This window comes from Limanda limanda, chromosome 5 (genome assembly GCF_963576545.1).
Source record: "Limanda limanda chromosome 5, fLimLim1.1, whole genome shotgun sequence".
Lineage (NCBI taxonomy): Eukaryota > Metazoa > Chordata > Actinopteri > Pleuronectiformes > Pleuronectidae > Limanda > Limanda limanda.
In genome coordinates, this window is record NC_083640.1 from 13,135,950 (window position 1) to 13,155,180 (window position 19,231).

Genomic DNA, 19,231 nt, shown 5'->3' on the forward strand with positions numbered 1-19,231 from the left:
TTGGCCAAACAGACATTGGGAATTAATTCTTACAGTTCATGTTTTGAAGTCTCTGTTAAAATAGTAAAAAAATATCTAGTTGAAACGGTAAGAGGACTTACAGGCAGCTTCGTCTACTGAGAGCTCGTTGGCCAGGATACCTCCAATCTTACTGAAAGTTGGCATCTGAATACCATACTTCTCCAGCTCACTCCTCATGTTACTGATCTCCTCCTCTGGAAGTCAGGTTAATTACTGGTTAAAATATACAGCATGCATAAAACGACAATCAGCATTCTCAAAACCTTTTTCTTTCTCTCAGAAGTCAAATGTCTAAGTGCAAATATCTAAATACAATTTATTTTGACCACAGATGAAAATAATACATGTTCATCAGTGTTCTTGTGACTTATTCAGTTTTGCTGAGAATATTTGTCTGTGATGCATAAAAACTATTTAACTGGTCTCTCATTATGAGTGAGTTCCTTACAGGTTAACATATTAAATGTTGGTGGCACTGATGAACTTGTTGAAAAAGTAAATAACAGATTAGGTTTTTGGTGACTGCCAGCCTTCTGCTGGCAACAAGACCGTTTCAGAATAAGTGCATTTGAGCGGTAGAGAAAAACTTGAACATAGAGTAAACAAACAAAAAATACTGACATTTTCCGAAGGTTAAATTTGAGTCAAAATGGGAAAATAAGAATTGTTCTGCAGTGATGAGAAATCCCATATGAGTTTCCCAAGGCTTATTCAGGACAATCAAGGGCCAAATGCTTTGAAGCTTGGTTGTTTATGTGTCCTAATGAGTATTATTTGGTACTAATCTAAACATCGAAATAGAGGATGTATAAACAATACATAGAGACATGCTCAACTAGGTGCGTGTACAAATGATGATTTCTTAAAGACCTAAGGCAAAATGTATTCTTATTAAATAAGAATCATCAGTGGACAACATATGCAGAGAATATCAAAAGCAACCACTTCATTGTCTTGATACCAAAAGTGTTAAGTATTATGTAAAAAATTACAAAGGGATTTTGAGTTCTCCTCAGGAAATTAAATGATTACAGATGCACGGGCATGATGGCACACACTGATTGCAACATCCTTTCACATGATCCTACCTGTAAAGGCCACTTTACCCAGAAGGTCCTGAATCTGCGGTGCGATGCCCAGTTTGTACAAATACAAGCTGAAATAAAACAAAAGGGGGTAAAGATTTACACACAAAAAAAATAAATAAAGCAGTTTAAAGCTTTAGATCTTTTTTAATTACTCCTGATGGCTACTCCCCATGTGGTGTCCCACTAACAACACAGGGGGGCAGTGTTGACTAAGATAACAACAAGCACTATCTGATGACTGCAAACTGAGCAACTATTTGAACAAGCAGGTGACTGGAAACCTCATTAAACTTTCATCTTGCCGCAGGTATCTGATAAGCGATGATGAATTATAGATATTTAAGGCAGGTCGAGCACCAACACAACAGTTGTAGAGGCGACTGCCCTTTGGTCACAGTGTATGTGTAAACATGAAATGCCCTCTGTCCTTCAGACACAGTGGGATTTTGACGACTATCTAAACTCCGCTTATGCTAACAGTAACATTTAAACATGCAGGCAGATGATTCAGTCTGAGATACAAACACAGCAACAGCTGACTGGGGGTAATGACAGTGGCTGATGACAAGCCACAGGAGTAAAAAGCAGTCAGCTGACTAGCTTGGAGCAGCTTGCTCTCAACACTGTGGATCCTCCTTGTTATTCATGTCTTCCTCTTCATTTTAAATACAAATTGAGCTCTGTGTCTCAGCCACTTTGTCAGAAGAAGCTATGTCCTTTCCCTGTTACACTTTGTTCCCGTTTAAATTTTCCACCACACGTAATGAGCATCCACTGCCTGCCTCCACATCTACATGCGTTTGTACCCAGGGACGTAGAGTATTCACTAGGTCTTATGGGACTTACACTGGACTCGTAGGAAGGAAGAGCACGTGTGTGCACAAGGAAGGAAGGAAACCAATTCTCTCAGGACCTGACCAAAACACTTGAACAGAGAAAACAATCCAAGGAGCTCGCATAACCACTCCCTCGATCTGTATGGGGCTCACTGAAAGGGTCAGACAGATAAAACTGACTTTAGTGCATTCCAAGTCATCTTATCTGAAAAAGTAAGGACCAAATGCTCAAGCTAACTATGTAACAATACAACCAGAGTTTTTCACACAAATGAAACCATGATAAAGAAGTAACCCTTTGAGGTGAAACTAAAAGTAAAGAGTTAACCACTGAAATATATTTGATTTGCCACAAAGCCCCTGCTCACATGCTGTGTTGGACGTTGAGCAGTTAGCTTAGTGTAGTTATGTTCATCTAAGCGTTTAAAAAACACTTGAGTAACAAACATTAAAATAGCTGTGAATTTGAGCATTGCTATTTGAGCAAACTGACAATTTAGTGCTTGGAACCACGTGACATTGCAGAACATTGAACTGCAAACTGCAGCTCAATGAACAGTGCTTTATAGCATAACATTGACCTGTTTGACAGAAATCCTAAGGAGGTTTGAATTTCTAACTGCCTTACATAAGTAGGAATAATAATTTCCACTTCTCGTTTCATATCACTACTTTACACTAGTTCTCCTATTGGCAAATACATGAGGTTGAACTCAATGTGCCCAATAATAGCCAGTGCCTGAACTCCAGAGAAAAAACTATGCACTTCCACACAATTTTCATTCTACATATGAGCAGCCCTCAAACTATCTAATTTAATACATGTCTCTGTGCAAAGCAAAATAACCTCAAACGTCAAACGAGTGTTTGACATTGTCTGCCATAACCATTGAGTAAAATGAAAAGAAACATTTACAGGTCACAGTTTACTTCTAGCTGCCAGAGAGCAGCACTTGGTCTTCAGGTCATCTACAAACAATAGCAGTTTAGTCCACTGGTTTTCATTTCTTTCTCAGAAGTGAAGTTACATTTGATAGTCAGGTGTTGCACCTTCAGGAAAACTTTACTCTTCCACTGAGCAAACAAAAGATTTAAGAGATGGGGGAGGAATTTAACTGTCAGAAGGGAGAAATGTGCAGTAGCTGCAAAGTGAAAAATCACTAGGTTTTTATCCGTGTTGTCTTACCTGAGTGCGTGTATGCAGTACACCACCTTGGGCATGTTTTTGCGATCGTACACATCGGTCGTTTCAGGATAAAATATCTGAAAAAAAAAACACAATAGGAATCAGTCACTCTCCTTTTATCAGGGTCTTGACACTATTCTACAGCAACTGAACAGGATCACACAATCCATCACTAATAAAACTGTCCTCCATGCAATGATACTAACACCTGTATATTATAATATAATCCCAGGCAACAGCAATATAAAGATTACTAAATATGTGCAGCTGAATCAACACAAATCTCTTACATAGTTATTTAGGATTACAAACTTCCCACTGGTAAACTGTACTCCAGTGCTATTGCATTAGACTAGGTTATAATATAAAAGGTTTTAATGCTGTTCTGGCCCTTTTACCTCTGCTCTGCTGGCTTCATTCAAAAACATGGAATAATGTTAAAGCCTATTTAAGCTTATATTACCAGAATGACTATTCCTAAAGGCAATTCGTAAAAAGCCTGTTAATCAATAACTTAAAAAATAAATCCCAAAAGAGAAGTACAGAGATAATTGGCCATCAATTTCACTTTATTTTCATTTCCAGGATACACCTCTGTACAGCTGTGTTCACTCAAATTCTTTAATGTGTTAAATACTGTTCTGTGTCACACCTACTCTTATAGGAGGTATTTCGTCACGGAGATGTAATCCATTTAGACATTTTCAGGTAGAATATGAAGATGCAAAACCATCACATAAGAATGAAACCGCTCTGACTCAGAGAAGAAGTGGGTCATCCACTTATCGAAAGGTTGTGGTTTGAATCCTAGCTCCTCCAACAACTTTAAAACTAACCTGAACCAAAGCGCTGCCCTAGATGATGTGACATTGGCAGAGTAGGTAAGAGAAGAGAAGTTAAGGATCAAGGGTTGTGTTAATGTGTGTGAATCCATATACCAATCCAAAGAGTCAGTGCCCCTTAGTATCATAGTTTATGGTGCAAAGAATCACTTAAAAGGATCTCACTGGATGATTAGTTTATTTTTGCATCAAGCACAAGTTTCCAGCTCACTTGCAAGACATCTGTTATACCACTGAGGCTGAGAAAGTTTATACAGATCTCAGTCCTGTATAAAGCATAACGTTGCAAAAAAGAAAAGAAAAAAAATCTTCCAAATAAAATCTGCTGAAATAATCAACTCAACAACTGGCAACAACTAATAACATGATGTTGTGCTGATGAAGACTGTTGCTTCAGCGAGTTCACTGGCATTTCAGATTGTTCCACTTTAATGAATGTGGCTCCATCGCAAATCAAATGTTTCAGTGAGAACAAGGAATGTTATTTAGTTGGAGAAAGCTCTCACAGAATATTATGAGTTTATGATTTGTAATCCTTCTGTGAACGGGGTACCATCTGTAATAGGGTTGGGTACTGACCTCCATACTTTTAAAGGTAACGACTGAATTACGTCGGTACTACCAGACACCGATTCACATTAAATCAATTGGTGCCAAATTTCAGTACCTGTGAGCGCATCTGGGTGAGAGAGTATGTATACACAAGAGTGAAAGAGAGAATACTTTACATAAAGAGAGAGAGAGAGCAAGACCATGTGACTCATCCCTGGAAGGTAATTAAACCAAGCTCATTTCTGATCAGAGCACACAGTCACAAAAATGGCGAGTCAAGTCTGATACCCAGTTAAAGACGTCACCCGAGTCTGAGACGGAGAGAGGGAGGGAGAGAGAGAGAGAAGTGAGCAGTGGAATGTGTGTGTATGTGTGTATTGGGATATCAGGCTCATTGGGTTTTTACACTATACATGTTTTTTGTGATTGTTTGACGTGTCTGCATCAGTAACGGTTTACCTTGGGGAGGCCCACTGACTCCATAGCTCTGAGCCACTGCACCGTGTTGTCAGTGTGTCTGAAGTGCAGCCCTTTGCTCTGGAGATGAAAATGAGAAATATTGCAACATTAATACAAGGAACTGCAAAGAGATTCTTGGAAAATGTCCCACTACTGACAATAATAAAGGGTTTGTTATATGATTATATACAATATATAATAATAATTACAGAAAAGCAACCTTATCATCAATGAATGTAAAACACATGCAACAGTTGATCTGGCTCACTTAAAACAAACATCCCCCTACTGAATAACCAAACTGATTACAACATCAACAAGTATTGTTTAAAATTCAAGGAGGAAAAAATAAGCTCAAAGTCAGGCTATTTCTGAAAAGCAAAGCTGTGTGTTACAGGGAAGTCCAAACTCTAGCCTGCCTCCACTCCTTTTCTAATGTAAAACTTTGTAAAACTGTAAAACTGCCATGAAATGCCTGAAAAATCTAGAAACAGCCTGGTGACGAAAACAAATGTAGTAGGACCTTACCTAAAGAGGGAAGCTTGAAATGTTTTGAATGCAAAATGATGGAGACTCGCCTTAAATCGGGCCTGATCTCTGTCATAGATCCTTTTCTCTGACACCATCTTGGGGGCAAAGAAATTGGCGAGTTTTCCCAGATACACGCCATTCCTCAGCCCTTCTTCCAATTCTGTGGTAGCAGGTAGATCCTCCTCTAGGCAGGCCTCCATCCACCTGAAAGTACACAAACATCGACCTCAGGCCAGGCAAATCATTTTCATAATCATCTCTAATCAGCTAATGTAAAAATATATGTATTTTTATTAGATTGTACAGCTATCATTGTCTACGAAACTAAAATCCCCAGAGCATTAAGATGTCATGCTCAGTTTAGTGACACCTTTTTAATAATTAACACCATGTGATGCTATTCATTCAAAAACACCCGTCTGGTGTGTTTACCTTGGCACCTGAGATCTTAGCCTGGCTTTCATTAAATTGGCACCAGTCATGCATTATTTATTCATTACACACTGAGGCTTTTGCTGCTACAGTTAACTGACAAGCTTTTGGTTAAACAACTTGACAAATGTGTTGGCCTGAGATAACTGTATTGTTACAGGCAACACTAACACTGTTCCCAACCTGCTTTGGGAAGAGGGCTGTGGAAAGAATTGCAGTATGACACAATGTGAAGGTATAATTTTAGGTTAAAGATAATTAAATTAAGTCTTAACTGATCAATGGCAAAGGTTAATGAGTTTCACTTCAACAATGTGAGTAGAAGTGAATCTGAGATGTTTGAAAAAATAAAAACTGAACAGAGAATATTCAGTTTACGTTGAATCCTGTTAATCATCTTTCTGACTGATGTCATTTCCCTTTGGAAGGTTGAATCGTGACTTCAGAGCTGCAGCCTGTGCCCGTCGATTCCCTGAGATCTTTGCAAAAATACATTCCTAAGAGCTAGTGAATGATTTGTGAGCACTGTGAATCATCATGGTCTGAAAATCTGTTACACATTATCTGACTGCCTGGAAGTGCGACACCATATTTATTACTTCGGTCACACCTCAGCCCTGATTGATGCACAATGAAATGACAAAAACTGTCGCTCGTCATTGTACAGTTGAGAATAGCTTTTGTAAAGGTGTGCAGTGCTCGGTAATATAGTTTGCTTACGTTTCATTTATGAGTTTCATTAGTACCAGCAACTCCTGTCTACTTTGAGCCTTAAAGCAATAAAGTGTACCTTCCCACATCCAGGCCCACGGACTCCATGTTTGTGTTAATTAAGGACAAGTGGGTGCTACGGAAACACTCTCCCAAAATAAGTGTCAGCACATTAAGGATAACCACAACACATCATGTACTATCAATATAAACCTGTGAGGTGATTGGGTGTGGCACTTTAAAGGATAAAGCATGTGCGAAAACCAAGAACGTCAGCTGATGCAAGAAACCCTACACCATACTTCAGTGTTTTGTAAAATGAGCAGTAAAAACAAATGGCTAGCAGCGTGTTTTTCCTTTGTCAAAAGTAATTTGCCCCAGAAGTTGCAGCAGAGGCGGGCTAAACCAAGAGTAAAGCAGATATGAAGCAATTCAAAGGCAAACAAAATGAAACAATCCTGTAATTCTCTGGGTTGAACAATGTTGGAAACATTTGGGATAATACGGGAACACATGTCAACAAATGTCACAACATAGATCTAGTCCTTTTTTAAGACATTTTCTCCCCACATATGAAAGGGATTTTTTACAGGTTAGGGATCAAAGAAAGTTCAAGTCATTATTACATATGTCTCCGGCACTTCACACAGTCAATTACTGGTATGGTTAGGATTACCAGGTACATGCTCTACTCTCAAATGTAATTACCCACACTGATGTTGAGTCAGCATTTCTGGACCTGGTATCAAGCAGATGCTATTGTAGCATCACCATAATGATGCATCAATTAACTTACAACAACCACACATCTTGCCTGACAGGAAAAGCCCATTTGTGGATGAATGACTTCAAAAACAGATACAGACACAGGGTCCTCTCTCTCATACACCCTTTGTGCAGCTATCCTTATTAGGACTTCCCATTGACTTCCAGTCGATGGGAACAGGCTCACCAAAAACCTTATCCTTAACCATGAACCATTCATACCAAACCTTAACCTACCCACAATTCACATCATACCCCTAGCGTTAAGTAGGACCTCAGAAATTGTGTCCTCATAAGGCCCGGGCATTGGTCCCCATGAGGTCTACTGGTCCTGACAAGGTCAGTGTTTATGCTGGAAAAGGTCCTAAAGAAGTTAAACACACACACACAGATGATTGCAGAGAAAAAAACGAAAAAAAACGTACCTGTCTAAAAAAGAAAGCAAAAACATTGTGGGCGGGAACATGAAAACATAGTGAAAAGTAACATCCTGCATTGGCAACAGAGCTTCACTTCCTGTACTTAAAACAATGCAGGGGGAATTTGTCTCCTGAAGCAAGACAGGGTATAGTCCTGTTTACAAACCTCTACAGCAGGCCTTCCTGTCATTGTCCAATCTGTGGCCCACCGGGCTCAACACAACACAGCTCTCTGGACTGCAGGACTTTAAGCTTGTCACATCTCAACACATATTTAGTAAACTACAGTCCTTTGTTTTTAGCCACAGTATTTCTGTCTACAAAGTTTCTTCTTGCGTCATCTAGCTTAGTCATGCTGGTCATGAGTTTGTATGTGTGCCTGTGCCTCTGTGTGTGCAAAGAGAGAGACTTAGTTTGTGTGCTGTGGGACAGGGTGTCTATAAAAATTAGGATAGTATCATTCATAGCTCAACATAGCTCAGGAGTGGACCTGTATCTAAGCCAAAACAAAATGGTCAGCATCCAAAAAAGCTACTAGTGTAAACCAGCAACTGTTTACTCTCCAGTGAGGGTACAAAGTCTGGTTACAGTGTTTGTGTGTGTGTGTGTGTGTGTGTACCGACAACACCACCCACAAAGTTAAGCTCAAAACATAGCAGAATTTGAACACTAAAGCATGTAAAGTTTTCTGGCTTCAAATGAAATATGCAAGTAGATCATATGTGACATTTTGACTTTGGAATGACCTAGATTTATTCCAATTGTCTGTCTCTTATCACGGCAGACATAGAGCTGTGTCACAGTAGATAAAGCAGAGATATAACTTTAGTTTTATTTCTTTATTCGAATCTTGATTAGCACCAGCATAAGCTTCAGCTATTCATCATGAGGTCTATCAGAAAATAATTCACACACGTTCACACAGTAGCTAATTAAGACTCAACTAATAAAAACAGGTCACCTAATAGAATTAACAATGACGTAAATATGGAGGAGAAACAAATTGTCACCCTTTGAACGGTGATGAATTCAATTACAAAATTGTTAATCAATTAAAATGAAAAAAGAATGAATAGCAAACTAGATATTTCTTCATTCATATAAATAAATATAATTACAAACAAATATCAGTGTCCTAATGACCGGACCTTTTGTTACATGATGAATCTATGGATTTAAAAATAATTAACAGAATTTTCTTTCCATGTCCAATAATACAATTTTAATTTAAATACAGTGGTGTTTTACAAACATTGGCCTGTTTGTGCATGGTCAAACATTTGTCACTACCAATGTTGTTGAGTTGGGGATTCAATAATTTCTTCTTCTAAGATCATAACTCAGTTGTATGTTAGAGAGTTGCCTCCTCACGGCGACCTGGTTTCAGTGACTGCTGACTCCTGACCCCAGAGAGCAGGACCTAATCCCATGCTCTCTGTGGACAACAGCTTCATTAGACTTCTGTCTTAATCCTAATCGAATGTGACACCTCTCCCAGAATAGAGGCTCCATTGCACAATTACCAGGAGTGAGGGAGAAGTCAGTTGCACTGGGGTGGTGTAACAGACAGCCACAAAGTAAAAGTGTGTGTACGAGAGTAAAATAGTGGCCATTCTGTGGTTTACCATAGTGTCTCACTAAAACAACTGTTCTCTAAACTGTAAAGTAAACAGCTCAGCTCTTCCACTAAACTTTTAGCAGCAAACGACTCCAAGACAAATGTGTCATACTCTAGGTGTGGCCCAGTTACTGAATGATGTATGACTGAATCTGTGCTTAGTCTAGCCTGACTGCCCTTGTAGACCCTTATTATCCCGTGACATAAGCAGATGATGTAGGCTATTCAAACAGTCTTTACAAAGTCAAAGTGCATGTTTGGTTGTCAAACAGTAATCTTGTTGAATCACCACTAAACTACAGCTTGCTAAAATGGATTTGAGCATAAATATTCCATTTTGGGAATAATCTCTTCATGACAGGGAGGGGCTGTCACAGATCACTGTGTTAAAATAGGCTAGGTCACACTTCCTGTTCTTGTCTGTTCTAGTGGATGCCCTGCTCTACGAGACAGGAAGTGGTTTCGTTGAAGCACGTTTTAGTTTTGCTCAGGCACCTTGATTCTTCATCAGATTCATGTTGTCTTTAGAATTACAATTGAAAATGATTGTGGAAATGAGAGCAAGCTACCAGGAACAAAAATATCCACTTCCCCAACTCAAAATATATAAAATACCCTTCTAGATTGTTATTTGATTTATTCAACAATTAATGCCTTTAAAGGTCGAGTGTGTAAGATGTAAGTGAAAGGGATCTATTGGCAGAAATTAAAAATAAAATAATCCTAGTGATAATTTCACTAGTGTGTTTTATCTCAATTGTCTGAATTGTTGTTTTCTTTACCCTAAAATGAGCTCTTAATATCTAAATATTCTTTATATTTACTTCAGGAGCGGGTCCTCTCTACGGAGGCCACCATGTTTTTTACAGCAGCCATGACTGGACAAACAACACTTTTGGAGTTTTTATGACAACTGAATGCCAGAGGTTCTCTCTCATGTTTGGAAGAAGATGGTGAGGCTGCTAAGCAACTTCAGCCCTAGATGTCACTAAATTCTACACACTGAACCTTTAAGAGTGTGATGGAAAGAGAGTCACTCACAGTCAGCACCTCCCGTGTTTTGATCACACACGATGCTTATAGCTCCGTGTCATCTCATTACAGCTCCATGCTATCACAAACATTTTTAATGACACACTGCTCTGTTCCCTTATCTATCCACATTCCCCTCACTTTCTCTTTATCACTTAATTTCTCAAACACGTCCTGCTGCTTTAATATCTGCATAACAAAGTTCAAACGCAAACTTGTACTGTGAAACTGTTCTAGATAATCAAACATGAAAGAAACCATGGAGTGCTTGACAAAAAAACTACACCCATATTCCAAGGAGCTCCGAGATGTGACAGAGTAAACAACCTAAAGGAAAGTGGTTGGCTTTAGTCAGCATGTGCCATTAAGCTGCTCTTATCTGCAAGGTTTTTTTCCCTTCATCCCTCCCTCCCACCCTCCCACCTTCCTGCCAGCTCCTTGTGTTGCCTCACGTCTTACCTTTTGGCCTCCTCCAGGTGACACAGGTACTCATAGGCGATATTCTGTCGTCTCCTCTCGTCCATCTCCTCTGCTGACAGCCTCTCATCATCCTGAATGGCTGAAAGAAAATCATCAAAATCATGTTATCATGTAATCATTTTCCAATATGCCAATTCATTTTGCTTAATAAATTACAGGTAAAAGTAGGGCTCGTGAAATATAAAAAAATTATAAATACCTCCACCAGGGAGGGTTTGGATGACTGAGCAAAATACTCAATACATTTTGGGGAAGATCTGGACCATTATTTTGACCAACATTGCTAGGTAGAGCTTTTCAACGTTTTCATTGATTTCTCAGAAAAATATTTGTGAATGAATGAAAAACTTCAGAAATATTTAAAAGGGTTGGTATTGATGAGTGTGTGCAGTTTTGTATGGATCCAAATACAGATCTGGCAGAGGTATACGCTCTTCTGAGTGCAATTCTAGTTTTCAGAAGAGATCAGATCCCAGGAAAGGTCACTTCAATAAGAGGATTAGCCAGTGCAGGTTTAAGAATCAGATATACAGTAGGTTATCTTTAACATAACACAGCTTATTTGTCCACTGTACAAATTCACCCCACCACAGATATTTATTTTTCTCAAAATAATTTGGTCATTAGACGGACATTAAAAGTTACTTGTACATATATAAATGGGTAAATTGACAGGTTTCAAGCAGAAAAAAATAATTTATCTGAGCTTTGATACTGCAATTTCATCTTGTTAAAGAGTTCACAGAACGCAAAAAAAAAAATCAGGCTAAGAGGATATTTACTGTTATAAAAGGGATCTAATTGATTTTGTAATAGTTTGATAACCCCTCAGACATTATCCTCTATCACACGCTCCACTGAGCCCCTTTATGTGGGAAAAGAAATGCTCATGTCGTGGTGGCCTTAGTGGGGTGTCTAAGTAATTTCTGCTGAGAGTTACCTGCGGCTTAATGAGATCCATGCCCCCCCCTCAAAATACTTCTTACCCCACTCTAATCTAATCCAATCAAATCTCTTTATTTATGGCTGAGTGAAGGAACAATGTCTGCTCAGTTTCAAAAACAGTTCTTTATCAAACTTGACCAAGAGCATTGTCTTGAGTTCAACTATAGACCAGCAGCTGACGTTGTAGTTTTTACTTTTAAGGATAGGATCTCAAATATCATTGAATAAAACACATAATGCAAAGACTCATGCAAAAACACAACACAGTCAATTTATCTTTTGTCCACATGTGACATGAATTTAAAGTGTTTGAAAACACTTTTGGAGTCTCACGGGCATAAAAAACAATGTGTAAATTAATAGCGTTTCAAATATGAGAGTGGGGCTTCCAGACACTTGGATGACACCACACGAGCAGTATGGAGGCATGTTGTGTTTTTTCCTGTTGTTTTATTACATCTGAAGAAGGAGTCACAAGCTACTTCAATTGCATTGGATCTGGCTGCAACACTGTTTACCTCTGAGACTCCAAAAGTTTTGTGGACTCAAACACGTCAGCCGCCCCTCCATCGGCACAGTGGGGAGTAGATAATGAGTGGATTTTAATTTTTCGGGGAACTATCCCTTTATGTGAAACTGGTTAAACCCGTTCATTGATCAGCTTAAACAATATTATCCCAGTGCTGCAAGGGTAGATTAAGAGTTGTAGCTCTGTAATGCTGATCTGTGCTTCAATTACTTAGTGGAGTCATGTCATTTGTAGCATGTTATGCCTGCAAATCCTTTATTATACTTATTGTTTTTGCAGTGCAGCTTTGAAACAGTTTCCCTGTGGAACATATATTCTGTTCATGAAGTCTCTGTGGGGCTTTAAAGCTCTCAAGCTCTCTCCATTTAACTCTGTCTATTCATCAGCCACCTGCATCCGTTCACAAGGTCTCAATACAGGCTTGACACACTCAGTTGGCAGTTTATTAGGTACACCCAGCTAAAACTAATGATGCAGCAGTCCTGCAGCAAATCCTACGTTTGTGAAGGTTACAATGTTTCATCTCTACTGAAATTGTTTGAGATAGAAGTTGTTACAACTGTACGATCACTTCTGAGGATGGAGTTTGTGTTGTAGCTGAACTGTACTGTATTAGGCCTGGCTCTTGCTTAGTGTACCCTCACTAATATACTGAGTATGGGCTGGGAAAAAAAACTATAGAAGAACCAGTGTTTCAACTGCTGCCTCCAAAATGATGATTAAATGGAATCAACAGTTTAAGTGTAATGTTCCATTTCTAGAACATTACAACTGTCATGAATGTAGGATTAACTGCAGAACTGATGTGTTTGACAGCAAAGGTTTAAGCTCAAAATCTATAAACTGACAAATTAGTGCATAATATACGGATATACACTGATGTGGCACTTCACTAGGAACAACTTTACACACAGATGAAAGGGTCAGAATTTGGATTCAACTGCATCATGATATCTAACTGGTCTCGTGAACATGACAGTGAGTTTACTGAGCTTCACTGGCCTCCGTCAGGCACCAGATCTGATTCCAGTAGGGCACCTTAGAGATGTGGTGGAGCGAAAGATGGGCAGAATGAATGTGCAGCTGACAAATCTAGGTCTAAGTCTTAGTATGGTGTATAAGTACACACACAAAAGTGCCCCTAACCCCTCATGAGCTCTATATCCGGCCATCCGACCACATCAGCCCAGCTGTGCGGCGGTTATAAATCTGTATGAATGAACATTGATCTCAGAGGCCAGAGCAACCCCATTACACACTACCTCTGCTGACACACACACACACACACACACACACACACACACACTTCCTGGAGTCGCTTTTCTGCACACTTGAACTGAGCCTTATATTTAACCCTCAGGATGCATTTGTTGCCTTTGTTTGTCATGAACCAGAGCTACGGGCTCTAGGATTATGACTCACACTGTTTGTCTTTTAGCTACCCAACTTTCTGGGGAGGCCAACTGGGAACAACAAACCAAGGCTTATAAGGCTGCACATAAGGGGCAGCAAATGAAAGAGTCCAACTTTTATTTGTGTCTCTACAATGAGTGGAGTCAAAGGCAGATGGACTCCACTGATGACATCATTTACTGGCGTTATCTCTCAGAAGTTGTACCTTGCACCCAGATGTGGTCAAGTGACAGGATATCTCCAGTGCAACTTTACCTAGTGAAGCATTGTGCAAACGTAGAACATTTATTTATTTTATACAACGCTCAGGTACATTCCTGGCATACTAATGGAGCCAGGTTATAGATTTCTCCACAGCAGCCAAATCCCAAGTTAATGGTTAACCTATGAGAAAATGCCAAATGTGCAGAGAGGCTGATAGGCCACCATTAAATAAATAGATGATAAAACACTCTGAGTGCACTTCAAGTGAAAAGGTGCAGTTCAATGAGGGTCGGGACTTTTCAACATCTTTAACCTGGAACCCAAACTAAACTATTTCCCAACTTTAATCTAACAACCAGTGAAGTGAATATTCACCTGGAACCTTTTCAAGTTATAGTTTGTAAACTCTCATTCGCGTGTGACCACGTTGAACGTCACTTTCCTGCCACACCTACACAAGGCGCCCCACTGCTGCTCAGCTGGAGCTCGACCACCTGTTGCTGATCAAACCTCCCGGGGAAGGCACCACACACTCTCCGCCAGCCGGCTGAAGGATCCCCGGGACCGGTACTGCCGCGTTAAACCCAAAAAAACCCCGAGCTACTTACTTCCATAGCGAGGCTTGTGTGCAGTGTTGGTTTCTTCATGGTGCATCCTGCCTCGTTTCCTCCTCCACTCGCGTGAACTCGTCTGAACTAAAAACTAACGTGACAGCCCGCAGAGCGCCGCGCCTCCTCCCCGGCCGAGTCGATGAGGACAAAGTGACAGAAAGTGTCCTTCTCCGGAGTCACATGTGGAAACAAGCCGACTGTCACTGGCAGACCTCCCCCATGCTGCTCTCTCTCTCCTCGGGCTCTGCTCCCCCGCGGCTCCCCGGGCTCCTTATCTGAGGTGCAATGATTGACGGGACAGGAGCTGGAGTTTGAGCACCTTGCACCATCTGCTGGTGGAAAAGGGTGGCGCACGCTGCTCTCACTGCGAAGGGACGACCACCTCCAGGGCCGCGGCTAGCCATTTGGGTGCCCTGGGCGTAATTGCTTATTGGTGCCCCAACAGTCATACATTACATTACATTACATTTCATTAAGCTGACGCTGTAATCCAAAGCGACTTAAAATAAGTGCATTCAACCCAGAGGGTACAAACCCAGAACAACAAGAAAGTACAATTTCTTCAAAAATAAAGCAAAACTACAAAGTGCTATAACTAAGCGCCATTTAAGTGCTACTAAATTGTTAGTTTCAAAATTGTATTCAAGGTATAGTCGGAAGAGGTATGTTTTTAGTTTGCGGCGGAAGATGTGTAAACTGTCTGCAGTCCGGATGTCCATGGGGAGATCATAAAATTATTAAAATAGACGGAATAATCAGAACTAGGAGAAAGCCCACCTGTACAGATGTGTCTGTTAGAGAGATTTAGAAGAGGATAAGAAGTTGGCCAGACAGATCTCCTCATTGAAGTTGTTTCAAAGACAGAAAAGTCACCTCTGGTCCGAAGCCTTTGTCTAAGTCCAGAACCGGCCTTAAGAATTCAGAAATAAAAACTTAAAATAAATTCTGAATTGTACTACAATACAAATTAAATAAAATGCTAACTTACATACTGTTAATAAAATACATGTAATTTACCAATGTGTATTCTGAAAAATACAGTCTTAGACTAACAACCTGGTTGGCAAATCCAGTTTAAAAATATTTGTAACAAATGTAATTAAAGTCGTAATTAAAGTTCTTTTAATTATTGAAAATAATATTGGAATAATAGGCACATGTATACAATAATAGAAATATATATAATTGCATTTTTTTACATCTGACTTTGTCAGAATTGCTATACCAAGTACTCTAATAATGTCAATACTTTATTTCAGACACTAGATGGCAGCATTACTTTGAGATTATGTTTGAAGGAACCATAAGGAACACAAATTTATTGAAAGTATTTCTCTGCATGTATTTACACTAAGTAACCAAGTACACAGGGGGGTGTCCCTTATTATATTTTCACACATATCAATGATGATAGATACAATTTTGGTAACACAAAACTGCAGCACATCAGTTGTGTAAACTCTAACATGACCATACAATAGACATAACATGTTTCTACAACAGTTTCAGCAAAACTGAATTACCTTCGTGAAGATAGACTTTATTTAACAGTTGTTTTATATTACACTGTAAACTGTAATAGTTGTAATCACACCAAATAGGTTGACTAATGTAAGTAGTGAACAAACTGAAATGAAATTAGGACTCCATCTTGCTCAAATGTCATTAAACAACTGCAGTAATGTAATGTGTAAAAAGAACAGAAGCACAGCATCGTTTTGCTAGAGAACATAGCTTTTATTGTATATATATTATTGTATATATGCAGCACAGTCTGCAATCCCTGCCTTTCCAGTTTTAAACATTATTCACAGAGCATCATTTGGCAAATATTTCTTCACATCTTTCCCCACTTACAGATCTCTGAACACACAGCTCAGTCATCCTATGACTGGCATACAATAAAACACACAACTGTATTCTCCACATACACTTAATTACCTCCATAAAATGGATCAACAGAGTGATACATTCACATTTTCTTCAACAAAACTCTTAATATTGCCATCATTTTCTGCCAGAAGAAGTTTACAGTAAGAACGCAAAGTTGACCACAAAATAATGGAAGTTTTCTTACATACATGCAAGTTGGTGCACACACACGCGCACACACACACACAAAGTAGCAGGTGAGAAGGGACTTAAGCCAAGGACACACAGAGATGTACAACAGAGATACAGGAGATGGATTAATCGCTTGGACAGAGCAGGAGACACATGAATCGATCAAGGATTTTACACACATTTAACCCAGAACTTCACCAATATCAGCTTTGATATGTACATAATATTTATACTCGTGCATCCACACACACACATACAGGACTCTGGCTTTGTCATTCTTACACACACTCGCATAAACGCACATGAATACAGAGAAAAAAAAAAAAAAATACCTCAAACATAAAGAGTAACATGAATTATCCCCAGTATACTGTAACACAAAATGTAGACCAGCCGAAAAACATACAGTACTTCACTGCAGTGACGCTGGACAAAAGTCATTGCTTTGACATCAGTGCATTCATTTAATATATGTCAGACTCTAGTTTTCAAAAATATTAAAATCATATGGTCAAAAATATCTATTGCACAATAGCAGCACACCTCATTATGTGTTTCCAACTGAAAATCTGTGAATAGGTTTATGGAAATTGATGCACGTGTACAGTACCAGTTTGGAAGCCTTTTTTTTTTCTTTTTTGGAATAGTCTCGAGAGCCTTTTGCAGAGCAAGAAACTACCTCTATGCTGCAATAACACAGAAACACGGGAGAACTCTATTCAGCTATTAGCCACAGAAAATACAACCCCCAAGGACAAAATAAACAAAACTGCAAGCACCTCAACAGTCTCAACTGTTTAAATATATTTGATTACTAAATATTTAGAGGTATTTTAACACTTCACCCCCTTTGATATTCTCTATGATGAATTGAGGCTCGAATGTTGAAAGACAGGACACATCCGGTCAAGGTAGATGATGTTTTCAATTGTTCGATTATGGCAAGTTCAAAAAAATGTTTTCCCTATTTTAAAAATCAAATTAATCGTCAAGATTTTTGTTTGTTCGCAACAACTATTGAAAGGATTTTTGGCCAATTTTTTCCCAGATGATTTGAAGACACAAAATCAGAAAAAAAAGCCAATGTTTCCTTAGGAGACACTTTCATCATGGGCGGCACAAAGAGGCCCTGATTGATATTTACATTATTACTTTATAGTCTTGCGTTGGTAACTTACACCATCTGATCATCTGATCATATTATCATACGCTGTCACTAATTGAGCAACAGATTTTTCTCTTCATGAGAGGAGGTTTTTCCCACAGAAATAAAAGCTTTATCAAAAAAAGGGGAAGACTAATAAAGGAGAAGAGGTTCACACCCTAACAAATTCCACACATAATCACAAATCCCCCATGAGTATTTGATCTATTCACTTCTGTTTTTCCGTTTCTGTCTGATCCTCATATCCCCCGGGACACCACATGACTATGGGCAGACTGCTCCAGTTAAGGAGAGGCACATTTAAAAAAGGCCATTCAGTATTTTTAAAAAGGAAGCAGCATGGCATGACATGTGAATGCCACCGCCACGAGCAAGATCCAACACAAAGCTAACGAAACTCAGAGGGAGAGCTCATCAGAGAGCCTTTGTACAAATAATACACACGTGACGACCCACACTAACAACACTTGGATAAAATCAGTAGAATTCCAACTTTTACAATAACGAAGCAGAAAATAATACAAACATCCTCAGATTGAACACACTAGACAGTTATTAGTACAAGAATATACAGTTTTTCATTATGGCCTTATTGATTCTCAGTTGGGTAGGAAATGCAAAGGGCTTGGTGTCCTACTATCATTAACTCTGAAAAGTTTGGAGACGTCTGAGCAAATGTCACTTTGAGCCAAATAGTATCGGTCTATTTTTAAATATGTATTTGTGTCTCAGATGTATGTGTGGATTTGTATGTCTTCAAGCACAGGGACTTTCTGCACAGTGTCTGCAACAAGACCTGTGCATGTGGGTCCTGTGGGCAAGCCAGCTGTCATACCGGTGTGTCGTGTGCCTGCTCTGTCTGATCATCTATTCCTGATGTTGTCAAGCAGCAGGCTGGCTGTGCTCATTACAGCTTGTTTTTCACTTGTCTCCCCATCTGGCTTGTCTTAATAAGACCGTATCAATATTAAAAGCCTTGAGCTTTAACCAAGCAGTGACTCCGCGCAGGATCACGGCTGCAGCTGGAAGGTGCAAAGAGTCACTGAAACTGAAACTCCAACAAAGTCTCTGAGCAGAAAACCTGTACAAACTCCCAGATAATACATTCACAAAATGACTGAGGTTATTATTAACTTACACTGAATCCAAGGAGTTTAACGTGTATGATTACAATGTGAAAGGGTGGCTTCACTGAGGTAACATTATGATATGATAGATATATGTGAACCAAGCAATTTGCACTTTATACCCAACGCTGCCTGAGCGTCCTCTCGGACTCACCCAGGTTTGATCCAGGTTTTTTTATGCTGATGAACGCCACGCCGGTG

At 39.4% G+C, this 19,231-nt stretch overlaps 1 protein-coding gene across 1 annotated transcript in view; it reads right to left on the reverse strand.

Moving 5' to 3' along the window:
• iqgap2 (IQ motif containing GTPase activating protein 2) overlaps positions 1-14,929 on the reverse strand; it is a 31,595-nt gene extending 16,666 nt beyond the window's left edge. The window contains exons 1-7 of the mRNA XM_061071600.1: positions 14,672-14,929; positions 10,952-11,051; positions 5,563-5,719; positions 4,985-5,062; positions 3,132-3,208; positions 1,110-1,177; positions 102-215 (exon numbers count right to left, since the gene is read on the reverse strand). Coding sequence (XP_060927583.1) covers positions 102-215; positions 1,110-1,177; positions 3,132-3,208; positions 4,985-5,062; positions 5,563-5,719; positions 10,952-11,051; positions 14,672-14,717 — 640 coding nt within the window. The 5' untranslated portion in view covers positions 14,718-14,929. The remainder of the gene's footprint in view (positions 1-101; positions 216-1,109; positions 1,178-3,131; positions 3,209-4,984; positions 5,063-5,562; positions 5,720-10,951; positions 11,052-14,671) is intronic.
• Positions 14,930-19,231: the final 4,302 nt, after the last annotated feature.